The sequence below is a fragment of the Protopterus annectens genome, chromosome 5.part0, assembly GCF_019279795.1.
Source record: "Protopterus annectens isolate FY-2018-M chromosome 5.part0, PAN1.0, whole genome shotgun sequence".
Classification (NCBI taxonomy): Eukaryota; Metazoa; Chordata; order Ceratodontiformes; family Protopteridae; genus Protopterus; species Protopterus annectens.
The window spans coordinates 1,241,637,059-1,241,659,558 of NC_056735.1; the positions used below are offsets into that span (position 1 = coordinate 1,241,637,059).

General features: G+C 38.5%; 1 protein-coding gene across 1 annotated transcript in view; it reads left to right on the forward strand.

Annotated features, from left to right (window-relative positions):
* Positions 1–22,500, forward strand: part of TBC1D8 (TBC1 domain family member 8) — a gene marked incomplete in the record, with an annotated part of 2,215,010 nt that overhangs the window by 68,289 nt on the left and 2,124,221 nt on the right. Inside the window, 1 exon segment of the mRNA XM_044071089.1 lies at positions 8,136–8,291. Within this exon segment, the coding sequence (XP_043927024.1) occupies positions 8,136–8,291 (156 nt within the window).

Consider the following 22,500-nt stretch of genomic DNA (forward strand, 5'->3'; position numbering starts at 1 on the left):
AATGGAAGTGGGATCTTTGTAGAGGAGGAAGGAAGTTTATAAGAAGGCAGGATTTGAATGAGTTGTGTAATGGTTGACTGACTGGATATATTAAAAGTCATATGTAACGTTTGCAGATACAGTTGTGTTGGCACAGTTTGTAACCTATAATGCTTGCAACTGAGATTGTGTCATTATGGTTTATTTCAATTTATATAAATGTAAGATTGCTCATGTCCTACATGAAAATTTAATAGTTTTTTTTTGTTTAAAAAAATTAAGTATAAGCATATTACTGTAGTCAGTTCCCTTGAGTTAGGGATATGGGTTACTGAAGTATTGTCCTGTATGGCTGTTAAAGATCAGGAGATGAATGGACACTGACATAGCTACAGCAGACAGATCAGATGGTTTTCAGTACATTTTAAAATGTGGCACACACTGTATTCTAAACATATATATTTAATAAAAACTCTACTTATTTAATATGCTGTGAAAAAGAATTCAGGGTATGATTTGTGGACTGCGTTTTGGCAGCATAAAAACATTTTAGATCATGTCAAAGCAGTTTTATCTCTGTAAATGGATTAAAAAATCCACCAAGAGCTCTGCTTCTATAGAGTAAAACCCAGCTTCACAACCAGAACTAGAGAAGACATAGCTAGTGTACCTCCTACCTTGCTGTATGCTTCCCCACTTCTATTTAATTTTTTTAACTAACTTACAACCTTTATTACAAACAAAGCTGGGACAATGCTACAATAAAGTAACTTGCTTTGCTGTAAATCCCCTCTTTAGAACTAATCACTGTTCCACTCTTAAACAACTAAGTTGGACTGAACTCTCTCATCACCTCCATTATAGTCAGCTGCCACTAGCTTGTACTCTGATATACTACCCTGATAAGTATCCGGCACTAAAAGGCATGCTTCAACACCACCACTCTACCAAAGCTCTTCTCTGTAAAGACAAAATCATCCTCGGTCACTAAAGCCCAAAATGCATAGGGAGCTTCTGAGTACTCTGAAGCTATCCTCTGGGATGCCCTCACACATGCTCTCAAGCTTGTTGAAAAACAGAAAAACATTCAAAACGCATCTAAAAGAAGACATCTAAGCAATCCAGCTCTAGAGCTCTACATCTCCAGGATGATTATAACATCTCTGCTTAATCCAGCTCTACATCTCCAGGATGATTATAACATCTCTGCTTAATCCAGCTCTAAATCTCCAGGATGATTATAACATCTCTGCTTAAATCCAGCTCTACATCTCCAGGATGATTATAACATCTCCGCTTTCTTTTTCCTCCTCTCTTATTGTACCTCCACTGTCCTCTGCTCTCACCAATGGTCTCTCTCATCTTTACCCACCCCACCTTCTACCTATGCCTATCTTAACTCTTACTATGCATTTCATTTATATCTCTGTTAAATCCGCCTTTTGCAATCCATCCTTTCTAGACTCAATAGTCCGTATGAACATCTGTGTATTTGTGACTGTTTAGAATGCAAGTGCTATAAAGTCTTGAACTGTTTTCATTTATATAAATGTATGCCCATGTCATACGTGTTAACTTAATAAAGATGTTTCTTTAAAAAAATTATTGGTACTCTGTGTACAGTTATGGTCTTATCTGTTTTGACATTGTAACATTTACTTTATTTGTATTTTGCCTGGCACTGTTGATTTTTTAATTGTACTTAATGTACTGGAGCTTTTCTTCCTGAGCCTAAGCTGAAAAGGGGCCTTTGTGCCCAGTTGGAGTTTCCTGGTCGAGACATATAAAATAAGGTCTGCTTGATTTACTAAAATATCTGAACAGTATTTATTGTAGTTGGAGCTTTTGATCCTTCATAAGATCACTGCAGCTTTTTGTGTCGCATGTATCAAAGATCATGCTGCCCCATATTGTGATGAAATCAAGGATGCAATGTTAGATTACTTATCAAAAATCCTGACCGCAGATGTTCACAACTGACAGTAAACTTGTTGACCACGATAGAAAATTCTGATGTTCATGACATGTGTAGTGGGTAATGTGTGTGTTTCTCATGCTGATTCTGCAGCCTAGGATGGGTGTCTTGGTGTTTTAATGATGGAAGCCCTGCTTGTGATGGTTTGTAGAGCTTCCCTTTGGTACAGACTCTGGACAAATATAGTTGCTTAGAATAATTTAAAATGAAGAAAACACTTCGCAGTTGTTTCTGGGTTACTAACACACTCCAAAATCAGCCCCCCCCCCCTTTTGTTGGTCTTTTACAGGCTACTTCTAGTCTATTGAGTTTATAGTCTTTTGACTTTATGAAGATGGAGTTTTATATTGGCAGTTAACTATGTAAGCACACTTTACAAAACGGTTTATAATCTCAGAAACCTGCAGACAAATTTGTACTGGCTTTACTGGATTTTAATTTTGTGTGTTGAACAGATTGCTACAGGTGCTTATTGTGGTGATTGGGAGAATTGGTCATTGCAAAGAGAAATGCCCTGGCAGCTTTATTTGAATACTACCAGTTCTCCTGGTTTAAATGAATGCACGTCTTGAGTGAATTGAAGCAAACAGCTTCCCAATTGTAAAGTTTTTAGTGGCTGCATCTGGGGGTGTGTAATGATATTTCCTATAAAAATGGTTGTTTTTTTCTTGAATGACATAGTTCTGAAGAAGTCATAAAGCCAAAAGTGCTTAACTGTGTACTTTTTATCTATTAAATACTCTGGTAGTTGAATCGTGGCTTCCTGGCCGTTAGTTTCTTAAAACAATGGCATAGTTAATGTAGAATGCTTAAGTCCCACTGGCGGAAGCTCTTGGTACTCAGAAACCTGGGAAAGGATGCAAAGAGGCAGGAGGAGAAGGGAGCAGGCAGAAAGGGAGGGCAAAAGGGAAGTAAACTCCCTGGAAGAAGTTAATAAGGCTAGGAAAGTAAAGCATAAGAGATTTATGAAGTGCTGAGAGAGAGAGAAGGGACAAGGCCAGAAAGAAGTAATGAGAGAGAGAGAATTGGCTAAGGGAGGAAGGAAGTTATATAGAGTTGCAAGGTACTGGCAGAAGGCAATGTAGCCAGTGAGACACTAAGTACACCAAGTGAGAGATAAGACTGACTTTTGCATAGATAAGTAATCCCCATTAAATTGATAAAGGAAGGCAGGAAAATAACAGATGCTGGAGGATGGAAGAAGCAGGAATGATAGACATGGTCTTGTACTGAGGGTGTGCCCAAGAACTCTGGTGGCAGGCAAAAAAGATTTGAGGCGACTCATTTCACTGTTTGAATACTGAAGGTAGTCATCACTCAACACTGGAAGGGGACAAAAATATGGTAGCATGAATTATATAAGAGTTTCCTGGACATGGGGAGAAGATGGTAAAAATGGACTACAATGAAGAAAGAAGGGAAAGGAAAAAATGAAATGGGATAGAGACAATGGAAGGAGCTAATAACATTGGCCATAAGTCAATACTAAGCAGTTGTCTGTAGATATTGGATGCCCAGCCAATAACCAGGCAGTGACCAACAGTGAGAATCAAACCCTTTACTTTGCGTCTATAAGGTAAGCACTTAAACTGTCGTACTAACCCCAAATCTGACAAAAGAAAATTGTACCTGGAGGAAGGATGGTGAGAAGAGGGTAAGGAATGAAGGAGTCAGCTGCTGTTGAGATATGGTAGACCATGCATTTAGAGTGCTAGAAATGTGTACTTTATGGTATTTTGATAAGAAATCTCTCATAGGGAAGGCCTCATCCCACTCATTTATTTTATTTCCTGCAAAATACTTTGGCTCCTTTACTGATTTTTCTCTAGTAAATATCACCTTTTTATCTATTTCCTATACCCATATTTGGTCATTCCTTTTGGTAAAATTTCCATTATTCCCAAGTTGGTTTAGTCCTTGGAATACTTGAATTATATTCATGAATTAGCAGTATGTTGGCTGCCGTTCATTATCGCCTACATCCATAGTCCTTCTCTGTCTATCTTGACCCCCCCCCCACTAAAGTTCATAACTATTCCATTCTACTCTGCCGCATACCCAAGCTCCAACATCCTGGGCTACTCCCCTACCCATAATGCTCCTGTCCTCCAAATTCCTCGGATCTCGTTTGCCTATGCCTTTTGCCTTTTTCATGGACCTGTATATTTTTATATATATCTACACACACACGTGTGTGTGTGTGTGTCTATTTTATATAGATAGTTTTATCTGAATCTGTCCTACCAGAGGAAAAACAGTTACCTTTAAGTAACGTAATAATTGGAAATGACATTGTGACTAGTGATGGTATAATTTTTGAGTTTAAAGGTTTTAGAATTTTTAATTATGCAGGTTTCCCACTAAGCAAGGAACTGTTTCAACTTTTAATGAAAGGGTTAAAGTTTGTGCCTACTAAAAAAACTGATACAAGTAAAATTCTCACAGACTTTAGACTATTTGTGAGGAAATCACATTTTAAATGTTTATTTAAAGATAAGTTATGTGAATTTAACTTGAAAGCTATAACTTACAAGAAAAGTTGCTGGAATCCTCCTCTCATCCCAATTTTGCATAATTTTGAAAAAAATACTGAAAAAGAGATTCACCGGAGTTTAAACAAACAAACATGTGTATAAGAAGCATAATATTACTAAGGTTGAAAGTAATTTATTATTTGAATTGAGAAACAACAAGGTGGTTAGATTCATGAAGCCAGACAAAGGTGGGGGTATGGCTATAGTCAACACAGTTGATTACAATAATAAGATAACCAGCATATTAACTGATAACAACAAATATGATACAATATCCAGGAATGAAATTAATATTAGTTACAGCAAAATTAAAGTATTTCTTGGAGGATGCATTATTACAGGGAACTATCAATGAAGAGGTTTACAACTTCCTATATGTAGAATATCCTACGATTCCAGTTTGTTTTGGGATTCCTAAAACACACAAGGACGTAAAGGACCCACCCTATAGATTGATCATAGCTGGAAAAAATAGTATCCCGTACCCCCTAGGGGTGTTTATTGATAGATTGGTGAAACAGTCTATGAAACCTGTTGACCATATTCTCCAAGATTCATGGGATTTTTTAAAGCAAATAAAGAATGAGTATTTCAACAAGGAAAGTTATTTCACTACTATTGATGTAGTGGATTTATTTACATCAATACCCCACGAAATAGGATTAGAATTTTTTAAAGATATATTAATTAAACATAGCAATTTAGGGGGTAAAATGATCAATTTCTTGATTGAACGTATGGAAATTATCCTGATAAACAATTTTTTTACCTTTGAAGGGGAGTTTTACAAGCAGACCCAAGGGGTAGCAATGGGTAACAGCTGCGCCCCAATTTTTGCTAATATGGTTTTATTTGAATGGGAGAATAGATTCCTTTTTTATTCACATTTTAAGGATGAATGGTCATTATATTTTAGGTTTCTAGATGGTGTTCATTTTATGGAACAATGACACATTTTTCCAAGCTTTTATGGATTACATCAACACCTTGTGTGATTATTTTAAGTTTACGGGTGATGGTAATATGGATAAAATTAACTACCTGGACGTGACTATATCTAAAGATTATGGTAAGAAATGTTTTACATCATGTGTTTACAGGAAACCTACATTTTCTAATGATTATTTAGACTTTTCTAGCAACCATCCATTTTATATTAAGAAAAATATAGTCAAAGGACAAATGGTGAGGGTGGTGAGGATGTGTTCAGACGTTAGTATGTTGGAGGAAGAAACTAACAAGGTAAAGGTAATGTTTTTGGAAAGGGGGTACCACTCCGATTTAGTAACAAATATTAAGGAAGAGGTTTGTTCCCTTTGGAATGAAAGATACATCCCACTCTTAGGGATGGGTTGTGTTGAGGTGGCAACAAATAGGGGAGTTTGCAAAGATTTCTCACAAGCAATGGTAATCACTTATGGGGAAACAGCAAACGTAGTGAAGAAAATCATTTCTAATAATTGGTCCATGTTAAAATGCAACAATGATATTTTTAAGCTTATGGGCCCAGAGCCGTGTTTTACATACAAGGTGGATTTCAATTTAAAGTTCCTGTTAAAACATAAAACAAGAATAAATATCCCCAAGAAGGGCACCCGTAAATGTGGTTGTTGTGATTATTGTTCTTTTATTAATGAAAATGAATCCTTTAAGTTAGAGCCCCTTGATCTTGTCATACCCTTAGTACAAGGCTCTTGTGTTTCCATGGGGTTAGTTTATTTGGCTACCTGCATGGTTTGCACTTGTTGTTATGTGGGGAAGACAGAAAGGAAGCTCAATCATAGGATTTACGAACATCTTTATTGTATAAACAAGAATGATGAAAAAAATGCTTTAAGTAAACACATCAAGGCATATCCCAACCACAATTTTAAGTTTGCTATTTTGGAGATCGTGCCCAAGAATGGAAGAGGGGGTGATTGGAAGAATCTATTATTGAGGGCAGAATCCAAATGGCAATTTAAATTAAATTCAATTTTATTTCCAGGGCTCAATGAAAATATCAGCATCAAACCTGAATTAAAACACAGGGCTGGTATTTTATAAGTCATTGTTCAGTGTATAGTGTAGGTAAGGGTAAGACTGTGTGTATACATATTTATTTTTTAATACCAAAAACCTATTTGCACTGCAAGCCGTTTGTTTTTAAACAAAAATTTTATCAGAATTTTTTTCATTATGGCATTTCAACTAATATTTTTGGTTAATTGTCTTAGTCACATGATGTCCTTCTGATGTATTTAAAGATTTTTGTATGAAGTATCATTAGATCTGTTGAAGTCCCAGTGACGAAAGCGCTTATCACTCTTGTTTTAAAGTCCGTTTTAATCGTGTTTATCGAATAAAATCTGTTACTTGTGGACAGATGGACTTGTTATTGGCTCTTCTGCAGCTTCATTTATGATATATATATGTGTGTATTTTATATATATATATATATATATATATATATATATATATATATGTGTGTGTGTATATATATATATATATATATATATATATATATATGTATTATAATTGTGTGTGTATGTATGTATATATATATATATATGTATATATATATATATGTATCTATACATATATATGTAGATATATGTGTGTGTATGTGTATATGTAGATATATGTGTGTGTATGTGTATATGTAGATATATGTGTGTGTATGTGTATATGTAGATATATGTGTATGTATATGTATGTGTATATGTAGATATATGTGTATGTATATGTATGTGTATATGTAGATATATGTGTATGTATATGTATGTGTATATGTAGAGATATGTGTGTGTATATGTATGTGTATATGTAGAGAGATATGTGTGTGTATATGTATGTGTATATGTAGAGAGATATGTGTGTGTATATGTATGTGTATATGTAGAGATATGTGTGTGTATATGTATGTGTATATGTAGAGATATATGTGTGTGTATATGTATGTGTATATGTAGAGATATATGTGTGTGTATATGTATGTGTATATGTAGAGATATATGTGTGTGTATATGAAAGTGTATATGTAGAGATATATGTGTGTGTATATGAAAGTGTATATGTAGAGATATATGTGTGTGTATATGAAAGAACATTTTCTGTGAACGCTTTTATTAAATCCTTGTCACCAGTGACAGATGTCTCATTATTTACTTGGATAGTTAGGCTCCTTGATATCTTGTGACGGTATGGATGGATGGCAAAAAAGCTTGTTGCACAGCAGTCCTTGGGGAAACTTTAGGCATGCGCTTGGGATAGTAGGGCTTCAGTGAAAAAACAATGTGGGGCATACATGACTTTTCCCAGTACCAGAGGAATGAATGGAACAAGGGGCTGCTTTTTGGGATAGTTGAGTTCATATGGGGGGAAAAAAGCAAGGCTTGAAGGCCAGTGGGGAGGGGACCAGGCTAAAAGGAAAAAATATCTGAAACTCTCAGCTGAAAAGACAAATTGTGTCTCCTAAATGGAATAAAGATAGTATTGAGAAATTGTGTAGTAGCCAAAAAAGACTGTAAGAGAAAGATGATGATGGTCAAGATGAGCTCATTCTTGCTGGATGGGTTCATTTTAGATGACTAACTTGTGGTCTGTCATAATTTTGTAACATTGTTTAGCCGATAGTACAGTTACCATTATTAATTTTTTTTTCCCAGGCTTTTTGGTTGGTGCCCTTGATGCAGTGCTGGATTCAAATGCTCGTGTTGCACCATTCCGAATTTTACTACAGGTTCCAGGATCCCAGTTTTTTTCTGCTATAGCGTGTGGTGAGTTATTCAATGGATCTGAAGTTTTCTGGGCAATAGCAATTGGTGAGTTACAGACTGTGTATCTGTTCTTGTGAGCATGCTTATTACCTGCTTGACCAGGATTTTGAAGGTAACTGGTACAATAGGAAATGTGCAAAAAAAAAGTGGCTGTCAATTTTAAACCTTGTTCTGTGAATTGCGTGGCAAATGCTCGAAACTAATCTGACTAAAAATTTGCAGCTTGTCTTTGTATTTGGAGAAGTTGGACTGTGAAATGTGAAAGCTCTTTGAGTAAAAACAAGGTTTAACATCTGTTTTATTGAAAATGGCATATTTGCGGTGTGCACATGTATAAAGGAACACGTTCATATATAACATGTATTATTTTTCTTTGCCAACTAAGCTAGTTTTTAAAGCTAGTCTGTACTGAGATGTTAAAATTCATCAAAAGCCAGAGCTTTGTGAGGTTTTGACTGCATTGTACTCTAAGAAAACTCAATTAACCAGGTTTACTATTAGCAATATTGGCTTTGAAGCAACCCTATTCATATTTTGTGTAGCAATTTTATACATTTGCGTTTGTATATCTGCTTGCGTACATTTCATTGAATTATTTTCTTAATTTGGGAATTTCTCCCAGGCAGAACCAGAAGATGGCCCATTCTGATCATTTTGTAGTAGCCTGGTCAACAAATGGAAATACACTCTGCTTCCACTCTGGTAGTTCATTTTTTTATATTAGTTTTGGTTTCCAAAAGACTAAATTCAAAACTGTTTTTTGTACATTCTTGCTTATGAACTTCTAGAGTTGATTTGACTTTAGAAGTAAGACTCCCTCATCACTCAGACTATGCTTCTTTTATTTTAGTTCCTGGTAGGTGAGCAAGCACAACTGCATCAACTTTGTGCATATTTATTGAAATCCCACGTTTTAAATTGTAAACATGACTTCTCCTACATTAATAATTAAAAATTAATTAGGCAAACTTGTTTTCATTATCTCATAGTATGCATGTCTTAACAATTTTTGTTCAGTCCAACATTGCATAATTTGCCCATTTCCTGCCTTCCCTTAAACCTTACTTTTCGTCCTGATTCTGCATGTATTGTTTCCACACATTCCACTTATTTCTATGAAATTTGTTCCTTCCCTTTTCTTGATTCCTTATCCAGTTTGTCAGTATTTCCCCTACAATTTAGATCGATTTCCAGTCTTTTTTTTTTTTTTTTTTTTTTTTTTTTGCCCACAGTAGCTTTAAGTAGGGCCTAAACAATTAGATCTAATATCACGCATCAGATGGATAATTTCCTAAACTATTGTGTTTAGTTTGGCACAGATGTTGGGGGGACAGTCTTTAGGGAACTTTAAAAATTCTCCAAATTCGTATATTCTCAACATGTTCCCAACACATCTCCAGCATTTGCCATCTTCCCATGTAAAAATCCTGTGAAGTTTTAGATGGGGTAGGAACACCTATGCAGACACTTCTATGTAAAAATTCTTAATCTTGTGGAATTTTTTTGCATACTTTTGAGCCCTATAGATTTCTTCCCATTGTTCTTTGTTACTTTTATTTTTTTTTCTTTTTGGAATCTTTTTATAACCTTCCTCTGATAGATTCATGTAGATGTTCATCATAAAGCACTGCTGCAGCACCTTTAGCTGTAGTGGTTGTATCCTTCAAAGAACTAACAGCCGGCCATTCTTTCAAATCTTTGGCTCTGCTGCTGTCCACTAAGGTGCCTGAAAGGAGAAAATGGTAGCCTAGGTGCCAAAATTCATTACTTTCTTGCCGCCTGTGAGTGCTGTCCTCCTGGGCCTCAGAGGTTTGAAGGCCATCTCCTGTCTTCCATTTCTGGGTAGACAGATCTCCTTTGGGGAATCCTTCAACACATTTTTTACTTTGTTTTTTTATGACAGAATCCTGTCAGTCTCATGAAGACTGACATTTTTATTGTATTTACTATTTTACCAAATGTTTCAACTGACGGGATATTTTTAGCAGGGATTGTTTGTTGTTTAGGGCACTCCTCTGTGGTAAACCGGTGATGCCTTTGTCTTTTTTTTTTTTAAGGGGCTGTGTGGTGGTGGGGGAAAAGTGCATTTGGTTCAGATGTATACTTTAACAGCTTACCTAATCATTCCTTCAAGCAACTTTGGCCAGATTCAGGCTTGCTTTTCATCTGTAACAAAATGGCTTACTGGTTCTCTCCTCTGAATAGGAATAAACACCCTAAGGAGTTCTTGCTGATCTCACAGGCTTAGTCAGTGACTCAGCAGTGGAGTAGGACTGTGTAGCAGTTCATTATTTCTTTGACCACTCAACTTTTTCTGTGGATCCTTTTATTCTAGCCCCTTCTGCCACCATGGACCAGGGTTTAGCCATGTCCTCTCTAGCAATGCAATTGCCCTTGGTGGGCATGGAAGATCCACTTTCTTTCCACATTGTAATTTCAGTGGGGAGTGTATCCTGCTGTAGCGAGTGACCTGTTCCGTGTGGTAAGACTCTACATCCTTAGGTTGGTTCCTTGTAGGAATGTCTGTCGGAAAAAGATACCTTATTAAAACGGTTAATCTTTCTCTGAGAATTTTTGCTGTTTGAAAAGGGAGAATTTATTACTTTGGCTAAAGTTTTATTGCAGCCTTTAATTGAACATTTAAAGGACTAGAGAGAGTGCAACTTTTATGTATTCTTTCCCTGTCCAATTCCCATATTCTCATTTGGAGAAAAATATTTCTTCAGTTGTCCTATAGAGGATTTTTCTTTTTCTGGGACAGTGTCGAGAATGAATGACTTGGTTCTTAGAAGCAAGTGGAGGATCCACATTATTGAAGAAATATGACATTGCAAGTGGATGCTCCACTACCAACTCCATTTCTCATTTGTTGACAGGATCTGGAGAATCTTTTTGACTTTGACTGCAGTATGCTTGGCAGTCAGTATTCAGCCCCTAAAAGGCAGACTGATTTTTATAAGGTTCCTCTGTTTAGAAATATTTATTTTCTCAGCAGCCATTTCTATTTGTAGTCCAGCTGCTAACTAAGATTAGGTTGGGGTACTAATCTTTCTTTTTTACATAGGGATAAAAAGTCTTTGACCAGTTTGGGAAGATAATTAATTCCTTCACATTATCTTTCACAATTCTGAATTAGGCTTGCATGTTGGCCTGTTTTGGTTAATCCTTGGTAATCTTTATCTTCAGAAGACGAGTACTCTACAAATTCGATTTATTGCTTCTCCTTCACAGGTTAAGTATAATGTGTACGTTATTGTGCTTGACCGTGTCTCCAGGCCACCAGCTGCTGCTACTGCGAAGCCTTTTGCTTAGCTATGTAATTGGACATTTTCTGAGAATTCAATCTAAAATCTTCATTTTTCATTTTAGATAAGGATGTTGTGCTTGCTACGTTCTGCTGCCCTGATACTCAAATTTAGGAGATTGGAAATATAATTCAAGGGGTCTTAAAGATTTTTTTGCCCTCTTTCTTAGAATTTACACAAACACAACTGTTCTCTACCAAGCAGAACTTTAAACATAAGTACCTGGAAGGATCTGATAAAAAGGCATGAACTTTCTAGAAGTAGGAACAGTCTACTTCAGAGTAGTTATTGTATTATTCCTCCTTGCCACTATGAAACTGTTCGAGTTTGTCTCCATCTTCCCCTTTGCCATTTGATTGTCCCAGACAAATAGGTCCTAAAAGTTGTGTAGTAGAGCTACAGATGGCAGTGGGAGAGCTGAACTCCTTTATGGGGAATTCCCCTTCATTCTCTGAATCTGACTTCCCCCTTTCTTGCATATGCAAGTCTAATACTTTATTTGGTGATCTTAGAGACAGTGCCCCAGTTCTGTGGGCAAAAGTGTTCTTAATTTTAGAATATCTGGTGCTAAAAGGAAGGAGCCCTTTTGGAGACTAGTGATTGATCTATTTCTCAACCTGTTTGTGAAAGTACCAAAGGTCAAAATGTTTACCTTGCAAGGTCTCCTATTGCTGTTGGAGGTTTTGGTAACACGAGAGCTAAAAGGTGCTTATTACCTTCCCATTACCATATAAGTTTTTTTTTTGTTTTTCTCTCTGGGTTATTTCTCCATTACCATTTGAGTTGGACACTACTCCAAAGAAGCTTACAAAATGTCAGACTGGATTGCCAGCATGATTCAGTGGATTAACTCCAGGTGCAAGTGATAGTTCACAAAGACGCCCATCCATGTTGTAGCCAGCTATAGACCCCCCTCCATGACTCAGAAAACCCACTCCTCCTACCTAGACCTACCTGACTCCATCAAGGTACCCCAAACATCCTGCTCCTTGGTGACTTCAACTACCCACCATAGACTGGGTGAAGTATTCCTGCACTAATGCCCTCTGCCAACGATTCCTTGACTTCATCATTTCTAAAGTACTAGACCAGCTTGTTTCATCCCCCAAAGGGGCAATAGCATTCTGGACTTGGTTCTCATGAACATGGGCGGACACTGCACCACTCTTGTATGTTCTTCTCTTGTGAGATCAGATCATTGGATTGTCTCACTTGAAGTTTCTATCCCACCCAACTTCCTCCCCCAGCCATAACCAGGCTAAAAAAACTTTTCAAAAGTAGACTATAACCTCTGAAGGAAGGGTACCAACAGCTTCACACCACCGTACCCCTCAGAGGATGCAGACAACTATGCTGAACAGTGTGGCAATGCAGCATACAAGCACCTGTGCAACTGCATGGACTCTGCATCACCCAACAGAACTAAAACTTGCTCCTCAAGGAAGCTCAAACCGGTCTGGTGGATGTCCTTTTAACAGGCTTTACAACAAAAGGAACAAATTCTAGTTATCTTGCTAGCAGATAGGTTCAGTGTAAACTTCAGCCCCCCAAAGGTCCAATTGACATACCCGATTTTTGTTCCGCACCTCACATCTCCGTAGATCAGGTGTTAAAGACCCTATCCAAGGCAAAGAACACAGCTTCCATGGGACCTGATAGTATCCTTGGCTGTATTCTGCACCATCTCCAGCAAGAACTAGCTTTGCCATTCAGCACCCTGTTCAACCATAGCATAAGTACAGGCTTTATTCCAGCAGAGTGGTGTACTGCCATTGTCATCCCCTTGCACAAAGGTGGTGCCACTACTGACCCTGGAAACTATCGCCCCATTAGCTTGACAAGTCTGATCTGTAAAGCCATGGAGCATATTGTTATGGATCCCCTAAACGAGGGCATATGCAGTCTCCAAGCACTTGACCTACTTAATTCCAGATTAATCAAGGGAATATCTTTACTGTTGAACCTGGTTGACTTGGAGACCGTCTCCAAGGCCTTGGATGAGGGTAAGTCGGTACATGCAGCTTACTTTGACTTGGCGAAGGCCTTTGACACAATCCCCCACTCGGGCATCATCAAAACGATAACACAACTTGGCATACATTACTATCTTATCAGCTGGGTGGCCAACTGGCTCACAGGGCCCACAAGGTCAAAATAGGCATCTCCACCTGTGACAGCAGACCTGTCACTAGTGGTGTTCCCCATGGATCTGTCCTGGGACTGCTACTGTTCGACATCTACTTCTCAGAGGTATGGGCAAAGACTAGGCCTGTGACTGACCATGTTTTAAATGGCTGTTAGTTTGGTGCTGTCACTGACTCCCCAAATGATAATGTACTAAAAGAGGGTCTCACAGCAACAAATAACTTGTGCCAAAAAATCATGTCCTTAATACATGTTTGTGTTTAACTTGTCATACCAATGGGCAAATTCATGGCCCTTAATGATTTACCACATCAACAGCAACCCCCTAAGCACGCAACCTGTGGTGACAGACCTGAGTACTCAGATTGACAACAGTCTCTCATTCGACCATCATGTAAAGGCAGTGGTCAGCAAAGCCTTTTACTTGGTTCATTTTCTAAGTGAAGGTACTGCATCCAGAAAAAAAGGTCATTACTTCACCCTTCTACTCCCTCATTAGGCCAGTAATTGAGTAGAACGCCCTGTTTGGTATGTACCTTTACAAACACCTGCACCAACTGGAAAAGCTACAGAAATATGTCAGACTCCATGGTCTCCACTTGTCCTGTGTGGACAAAACACCATCACTCTACCCTGTATCGTACAGATTGCTCTGAGGTGAACTGTCTTGTCTACAAGGCAATATCGGACCCTGACCTACTAGAGATGCTCTGTATCTGTAAGTCTAACTCCTCGCACATTACCCATTTGAAAAGCCTAAATCTTATGTGACATCCACAAAACCTTCTGGAGAGGCAGATTCCTCTCGGAGGCTGCCCCATCTCTGGAATAGACTTCCTATACACGTCAAAGTACCTCGCTGACCCTCCAAGCACAGCCATGATGAGTGGATGGAAAACCACAAATTTCTCAAAGGGGTTCCACCTGTGTCCCTCCTTGACAGGAGTGACAGGTGCTGACTGTTTTTTTGGGATAAACTCTTGGCTAGGCTTGTAACCTATGTGATATTCCATTGCAAATTGCATGGCATACAAATTTTACTTGGGTGACTCATTTTGCCCAAATGCAATAGTCCCTTACATGGGAAAGAAATTTTGTAGACTTAGAGTTGCAGATAAATGTTCTGAAATCCTCCCACATTTCTTCTCACAGGATTGTTTTCTAGGCTACCTTCTGGACTTGAGAAAAAGTAGTTATGTCTGGAACCTTTTCCTGAGTTTCTCCAATTAGTCTCGGACTTCAGTCAATGTATTTCAGGCTTTTAGGGTTCATGCAGTTTGTCATTATCATGATTCCTGTTCTTAGGATATACTTTCTTGAAACACTAAGTTGTCATGCAAGATACAGCCACACAGACCATAATAGAAAAAACAAACCATACTAACTTTCTTTTCATTTTATATATATATATATATATATATATATATATATATATATATATATATATATATATATATATATATATATATATATATATATATATTTTCTTTAGAACAACTGTCATTCAGTCCAACAATCCATAAATTGAGCAGTTCCTGCTGTCCTTCAAATGTCACTCCGTCTGGGTCAGAAAGAACCCATTTTCATCCGAGGCTCAGGGAGAAAGGCTCCAACAGTGAAAACCGCAATAATACGCATGAAATTGTTACAGGTACATGTGCTGAGAGATGCAAATCAGTATTTTAACATTGGTAGAGTAATATGAGCATATATACATATAATACATGTTATACAACTTAGCCGTAGGGTTTTTGGGCAATCTGTTCTAAGGTTTTGCTATGATAAGTCTGTAGTTAAAACTATAGTTCATTTTAATGCAGAATTGATGTTTATCACTTTGTTGTTATACAGAGAAGGCATAGTCCAAGGAAGAGAGGGTGGATTATTAGATATGAAGAATATTGGAAGACTGTTGGGTAATGTTAGGTAGTGTTAGTTGAATTGAACAAAGTGTAGGAGAGAGATGCTAGAAGGCAGGGCATATAGAAAGGGGAGGGAGAAGGTAAAAGAGATTTAGCTAGGAGCAGAGTATTAGCTTAGCCAAGAACTGTGTAGATGCTGCTTTTAGGGATTTGTTTTAAAAGCTACTAGCTCAGGAATACTTCTGGTCAACAGTGGGAGTGAGTTCCACGCTCTAGCAACAGTGTGAGAGTATAGGCTTTGGAGATTGTGAGAAGCTTATCTTCAGACCTAAGGGTTCTGTTGGGGTTGTAAGGTTTGATTATGTTCCGAGCAGGGCATGCTAGGGACTTGTTGATTATGTTGTGTAGTGTTGAGGTGGATATAGAGGAAGTGATTGGGGAGTTTTAGCTAGTCTAGCATTTGTAGTGGTGTACAGTGAGTGCTAGCTTTGGAATTTGTGGCAAACTTTGCCACTTTGGTGTCCATTTCAGATTTAATGAAAATCTGTTAGAAATAGTTGAGGTCCCATATAGAAGGAAAGTAGTAGGTAGTAGGAAAGTTTTCGAAAGGGTGATCTTGGTGGTTAGGTTAGGGAGTGTGTTTCTGTAGAGGATGCAAAGTTTGTTTGTGTGCTATTTTGTTGGAAATGGAGATCAGACTTTAACTGATCATCTATAAGTACACCTAGCAGTTGAGTGTAGTGGACCATTTCAAGAATGGTATTGTCAGCCAAGTGTAGTTGGAAATGATTTACATCCATAGAGCAACTTTGGTAGGAAGACCAGTTTAGTTTTTGTTTGGGTTTAGGAATAGTTGGTAGTTAGCCAAGGTTCAAATGCAGAAAATTTGTTGTGTGATGTTGAGAAATTGGGGTAGTGTAGGAGACATGCAGGGTAATAGTGGAGTCGTCTGCATACTGTGAGTGTTTCAGTGGATTGAGACTAGGGGTAGGTCATTTGTAAATGTATTGAAGAGCAGGTGACTAAAGATAGAGCCTTGGACTCCAGTGGGGTTGTATAAAAAGGGTGAGATTTTATTTAGCCACTTTACTGCTTGGTTGCATTCATGCAGGTAACAATGGAAGCATTGTAGGTTGGTAGGGTTAAGATGCTAGTGCAAGTAATGTGAGACTGTGTCAAATGCCTTAGAAAGGTCAAGAAATGTAGGAGATGGAAAGTAACTTGTCTCCCGCTCTGTTTATAGGTTCAGTAAAGGATTGGAGGGCTGTGGATGTGCTGTGGCCTGGGCAGAAATCATGTTTGGTATATGTGTTTAAAGGTTGTTTTGCAATAAGTATTTCATTATTTGGTGTATACATAATATTTTGGAGATGGAATGACTATGGGTTTGAAGTGGGTCAGCTCAGTAGGTTTACCACCTTTGTGAATGCTGATGATACAGGACATTTTCCTTATTTTCGGCACTAAAGATTCCGAAATAGATCTATTGAGCAAGATACTGATTGCATAAGCAATTGAGTCTGCAGCTAATTTAAGTTAACTGGGAGGGAGGTTGTCTGTAGAGGTAGAGCAAGGTCTAAGCTTAAGCAGAAGTTGTGTGTTTTTTTTAAGGCCTGCATGTATTGGTTCTAAGGAGAGTTTTCTGAAAGGAGTTACCAGCTGCTAAGGTGGAGGTCAGAACAAGATGAAGGCCTACTATTAAGGGGAGTTGTAGGAAGAGGAGGAGGGGCTGGAGTTGCGAGTGTTGGAGATTAGATCCACTATGAATAGTATGAAGTGGATGTTTAAGTTTTTAGTTTGAGAAGGAACATTAAGTGAAAAGTGGAGGTATTATTTGTACCAGGGTTAAGTAGGGTTGAGCTTGAAGTCCATTTTTTTAATTAGTTTTGTGGTCCTGTTGTAGGTGGGTATAGTATGATCGTTTATCTTTGGCAACCTGTTTATTTGCTTGGTTTCACGATTGAAGTGCGAGATCCATTTCTTTTTTTTACTTTGCTTCCAGGGACCCCAGACTTTGTCCCTTTTTTCATTAGATTTTTACAAACCTTAGCCAAGGGATAGAATTCATTTTAGTTTTTCTTTTAGTGCATAGTGGAGCTAGTGTCCAGTACTTTTAGAAAGCTGGTGTTGGGACTCCACAGCTTCATCTGGTGGGAGATGTTTTAGTGGTGACAACTTTATTTTGTGAAGTAATTCATTGAATTTGTCTTGGGTAGAATTAGTTTGGTTATGGATGGATTTAATTGTGTGTTTTGGTAGGTATACATTGGTTCTAATGGTAAATGTGGGTAGGTGGTCACTGAGGGCATTTGGCAGAGTGAGACACCCAGAATACAGTCTAAGGTAGATTGAGTGTACTCATTGTGCCTAGTAGGGGAGTTGAGAATAACCATAGAGGTTGATGCTTTTTTGGCAATCCATCTCATTCGAATCTCCATCAGTCTGTTAGTCACCTAAATAATTGTTTCCTGCTTGATTGTCTGGGAAGTCCAGGATAATGTCTTTTAATGTGGATATATTTTGGCTTTGAGGAATATAGAGAGCAATGATGCAAATTAGTTTGGTACTGTTAAGGTTTACAAAGGATACGAGTATTTCAGTGTTAGGGAAAGGGGTGTTGGTGTTTAGAGTTGTGTTAATGGTGTAGAGGTAGAGTAGGGCTACTCCTCCACTTTTCTTATGGTTTCTGTTTAAACTAGTTATGCCATACTTGGGTGGTACTACTTCAGAGCCTTTTATGGTAGGATTTGGCCAAATTTCAGTTAGGGCTAGGATGTCTTGTTTGTGCTGGTGTATCCTAGCATGGAAGCGGGATATTATTGTATATGTTTTTAAGGTTAAGGGGAATAATTACGTTTTTTGGACACGTTTTAGTGTCTTGGTGAGTTTACAGACCTGGGTTGGGGTGGATTTCTCCATAATGAAGCAATATTGAGATCAGGTAGTGTAGAATAATTTTTTTTTTTTTTTTTTTTTTTTTTTTTTTTTTTTGAGAAGTGTATGTAAACGGTATAAGGTAAGGTTTGCCATATGAAGTGTTTAGGAGTTTTGGATCTGAATCTATTTGAGGGTATAGAGAAATGGTGCGGAGATATCGGAGAAACTGCTAAGATAAGATTGGTGAGTGGCATTTAAGGCATCTGATTGTTTGAGCAGGTAGCGAAGCTACATGTTTAAGGATGATTGAGTTGCTAGGCTGGATATTAAAAGCATTGCTAGGTAAATTAGGATACAGTTGAAGAGAAATTGTTAGTGTAAAGAGGGAAATTTTAGTGTTTGGGGGTGGAATAGGGTTAATGAGGTGGGTGGTGTGAGCGGTTATCTGAAAAAGTGGGTGGAGTTATGAAGTACAAGTGTAGGGGTAGTGGGAGTGGGTGGGTTCATAGGGTAGGGGAGCGGAGTGAGCCGAAGCAGAGCTGGCAGGACCAGTTCATACATCACTGTAAAAAAAATCAATCACAGAAGCTGTAAGTAATGGCATTTAAGGGAATTTCAGTAGCTGTTGAATTATGAACAGGGTTTAAGGAGATGAAGTTGGAGGGTAGTGAAACTGAGGAATCTCAAGAATATTCCTAGTAGCCACAGTGCAACCGTTGGAACACTTGTAATAGTCATGGGAGTTGGGGGAAGGAGGGTAACGAATAGGTTGCACAGGCTGAAATGGGAGTCTACTAAATACGAGTGGCTATGCAATAAATGATAAATGTATATTTCACTAAACTGAAGTTAAATGAAACTGTAGGAATTGGAGGGAGGGATAGAAAATACATGGAGGCAGAAATTAACAGTGAGGGGATATGGCAACAGAATGTCTCTGATTTGCAGACTGCCTTTAAAAACAGAATTTGCAGACATTTTAAGGTATTTAATATACATTTAAGTAATGGCCTTTGGCAGGACAGTGTTGACCATTTAGTGAAGGGTTATCAAGCTTTAAGCTGCTCTGGAATGTACTTGGTGCTTTGTTTTTAACCAGGGCTTGCAACCTTATACAGTATAAATTCACAAAAACCGAAACAGAGTTAATGGCTGCTGCACACCACTGAGACAAGTGCAGGGAAGTGATGAAAAACAGACTGAGAAATTACTCAGTGTATATTGTTCCCATAAATTCCATTTATTTTTGTTATTTTGCTCCTTTCCTTTTATATTCCACTTCAGTTGTATCTGTTCTGCAATATTCAGTAGTTCAAGTACAGTTCGCTTAGATTTTGGTTTCCATTTTGTAGTTACTGACTTTTGGCAGCCACTAGAATTGATCGTAAGGCCTTACTGTGGCTAGGCAACTCAAGTCATGTGCTCCAGCTCAAAATAATAATTTTCTTATTTACAGCCATTTGTTTCCCCAGTATTTGACGGAGCATTCTGTAGGGAAATTTTTAAAATTTGCCAAATCATTACACACACAAAAAACATTTTCCCAGTTACTACTTTATTCTCCATCTCATCCTCAACATTTTCTGTTTGCCTGAGAAAAGATTCTTTGAAGTCTGCCTGTGGAGTAAAAATACCCATGCATATACTTTCAAGCAAAAATGCCAAACTTTCTGGACTTTGTTGCATACTTGAGAGACATACTTGTGTCCTCCCATTGTTCATTTGTAAACTGCCATTTCAGTTGCTATTTAAGAATCGGAGAGTATTAAAAAATATTGTAGTTGTGCGATTTTGAATGCTATACTAATTATCCCTTTTGTAACAGCAGCTTCTATTCCAGATTTGACTGAACTCTACCAGAGCAGGTCTTTCAGTAAGGACTCCCTTATTTCTGTTTGTCAATCTGTGATGGTAGGGAAGGCAGTCTCTAATCTGCAGTCCAAACTTTTGTGGCCTCATTCTACTTATTGTTATCAATCTAGTTATTTGTGTCTAATACAAGGGTTCCTTTGCCAGTTTTCTTAGGCACGTCCTTGGAGGCCTTGTAGACGTCTGGATCGGATGTTCGGGAAGCTGCAGCTAATTATTTCTGAAGGGCCTAGAGGTGTTCCTCAAACTTTAGTCTGGGAGGAAAACCTTACTACCATTATTGAATGGCTGTCCAGGGTCAGAGCCATCTACGTTTCATAAGGTGGACATCCCCTTAAAGAAAAAGCATTAAACTAAGCATATTGGTCCAGCTCTTAAGAGTGGCAAAATTTCCTTCTGGGTTGTTTAATGCTTTGAAGACTAAAACCTCCTTAGGATATTTCTGTTTCAGCTCCTCCTTCATCCTGTACTCCCCTTAAAAGACCCACGGAGCAGGATTCTTCTGAGGAGGAGGCGGATTCAGATGAGGAATCCTTTGCCTCCTCTCAAATTCCATCTCCTTTAGGTTATGGGTCAGAGGAAGAGGAGTCGGTCCTGATGCTCCTTGGCACACAGTCTCTAGAATGATTTAAAATGTGATTGGGGTCAGGTTTCTGAGGTGCAGAAAAGGTATAAACTCTGCAGATGGTCTGTCCCAGGCCTTCTGCTGTAGCTGCATTGTTGGATGCCTTTTCTAATGTTCTTGACTCGCAGCTGCATACTCCCAAGAAACTTGGTAGGTTTTATAAGGTGCTAGAGGACTATAAATTTTGAAGTGCCCTTCTGCTGACCCTTCAGTGTTGCCTGTAGCTTCTGACAAGCTATCTCAGTTGCTATTGTCTCCTAAGTTATTGACTTCTGATAAAGATAGAGCCACAGAAAGGTTGGGGAGAAAGGTTTATACCTCTTCTACTTCAGTTTTTAGGTGGTCACTTATACCCATATGTCCAGGTTCGTGTTGGTTCTTCTTTCTCCGACCTCTTGGGTAATTTCTGATCTTCCAGACTCTGAAGGGAGGACTTATGCTCTCCCAGGTGGCTCGTTATTCCATCAAGTGTAATTATGATGCTGCAGATGCTGCTTCTAGGGCTGCTGCCTTTGGGTCTGTGATGAGATGTTCTTTGCTTAGACTTCAACCTTTGCCTGATATTAAAGCCAAGTTGATGGATGCTACTATGGGTAATAAGTAAGCAACAGCTTCACCAAACAAGTGTCTTAAGTCTCTTAAGGATAAGGGCAAAGCTTTACAGGACGTTAAGCATGTTTTGGTTCTCTTGTACCAAAGTTTCAAAGAAATTCCCCCATAAGCCACCCATTGTCCATAGGTAATCTAATCCTGCCCTCCCTCATGGGCAAGAAAGGTGGGAAGTGGGCTCCACCTGCTAAAGCTACTCGCCTATGTGCTCCAGAAGTCTCCTTTTCCTGACAAACCAGGTGCTGTCTATCTCATTCCCTCCAAGCCACATTCCTCTTTGCCTTTCTCTCTCTTTCCCTGTTTAAATATTACTCTGGACTCCTGGGTTCTGTCCATTGTCCACCAAGGGTATTTCATGGTCTGCAAAACTCCTCTACCTTTTATGGGAAATCTTCAGCCCCCTCTGGATCAGTCGTCATCCTTTCCAGCGGTGCTTTAGGCTCTCTTGATTCAGGGCACAATTAAAGAAGTTCCAGTTTCCAAAAGGGGGAGGGGTTTTAATTTTGAATGTTCTTCATACCAGCAGGAAAGAGGGTACTTTGAGACCACTTTTAGATAATCTAAATACATTTTTGAAGGTTTCCTCTTTATGAATGCTGTCCCTTCAGGCTTTGTTTTCCTCTTCTGCAGGCTTACATGGTGTTCTCTGCTTTGCCATTTGGCCTTTCTACTGCCCTAGGGGTACTGACCAAATTCCTCACTCCTGTGATTGCTTTTTGCAGGCTAAGGGGGCTCCATGTGTCTCCCTACTTGTATGACCTCATGTTTGAGGAATCCTCTCAGGAAACTTTGCTGTAAAACCTTCAATTTGCAAGTTTCCTTCTGCAGGGCTTGGAGTTGACTATAAATTTTAAAAAGCCCTTTCTTTACTCCTCAGGACCATGTCTTTCTGGGGTGCAGGATCCAGACTATTCCTATCCTGGCATCTCTGCCTCCTCCCAAGGCCTGAACTCTCAATTTTT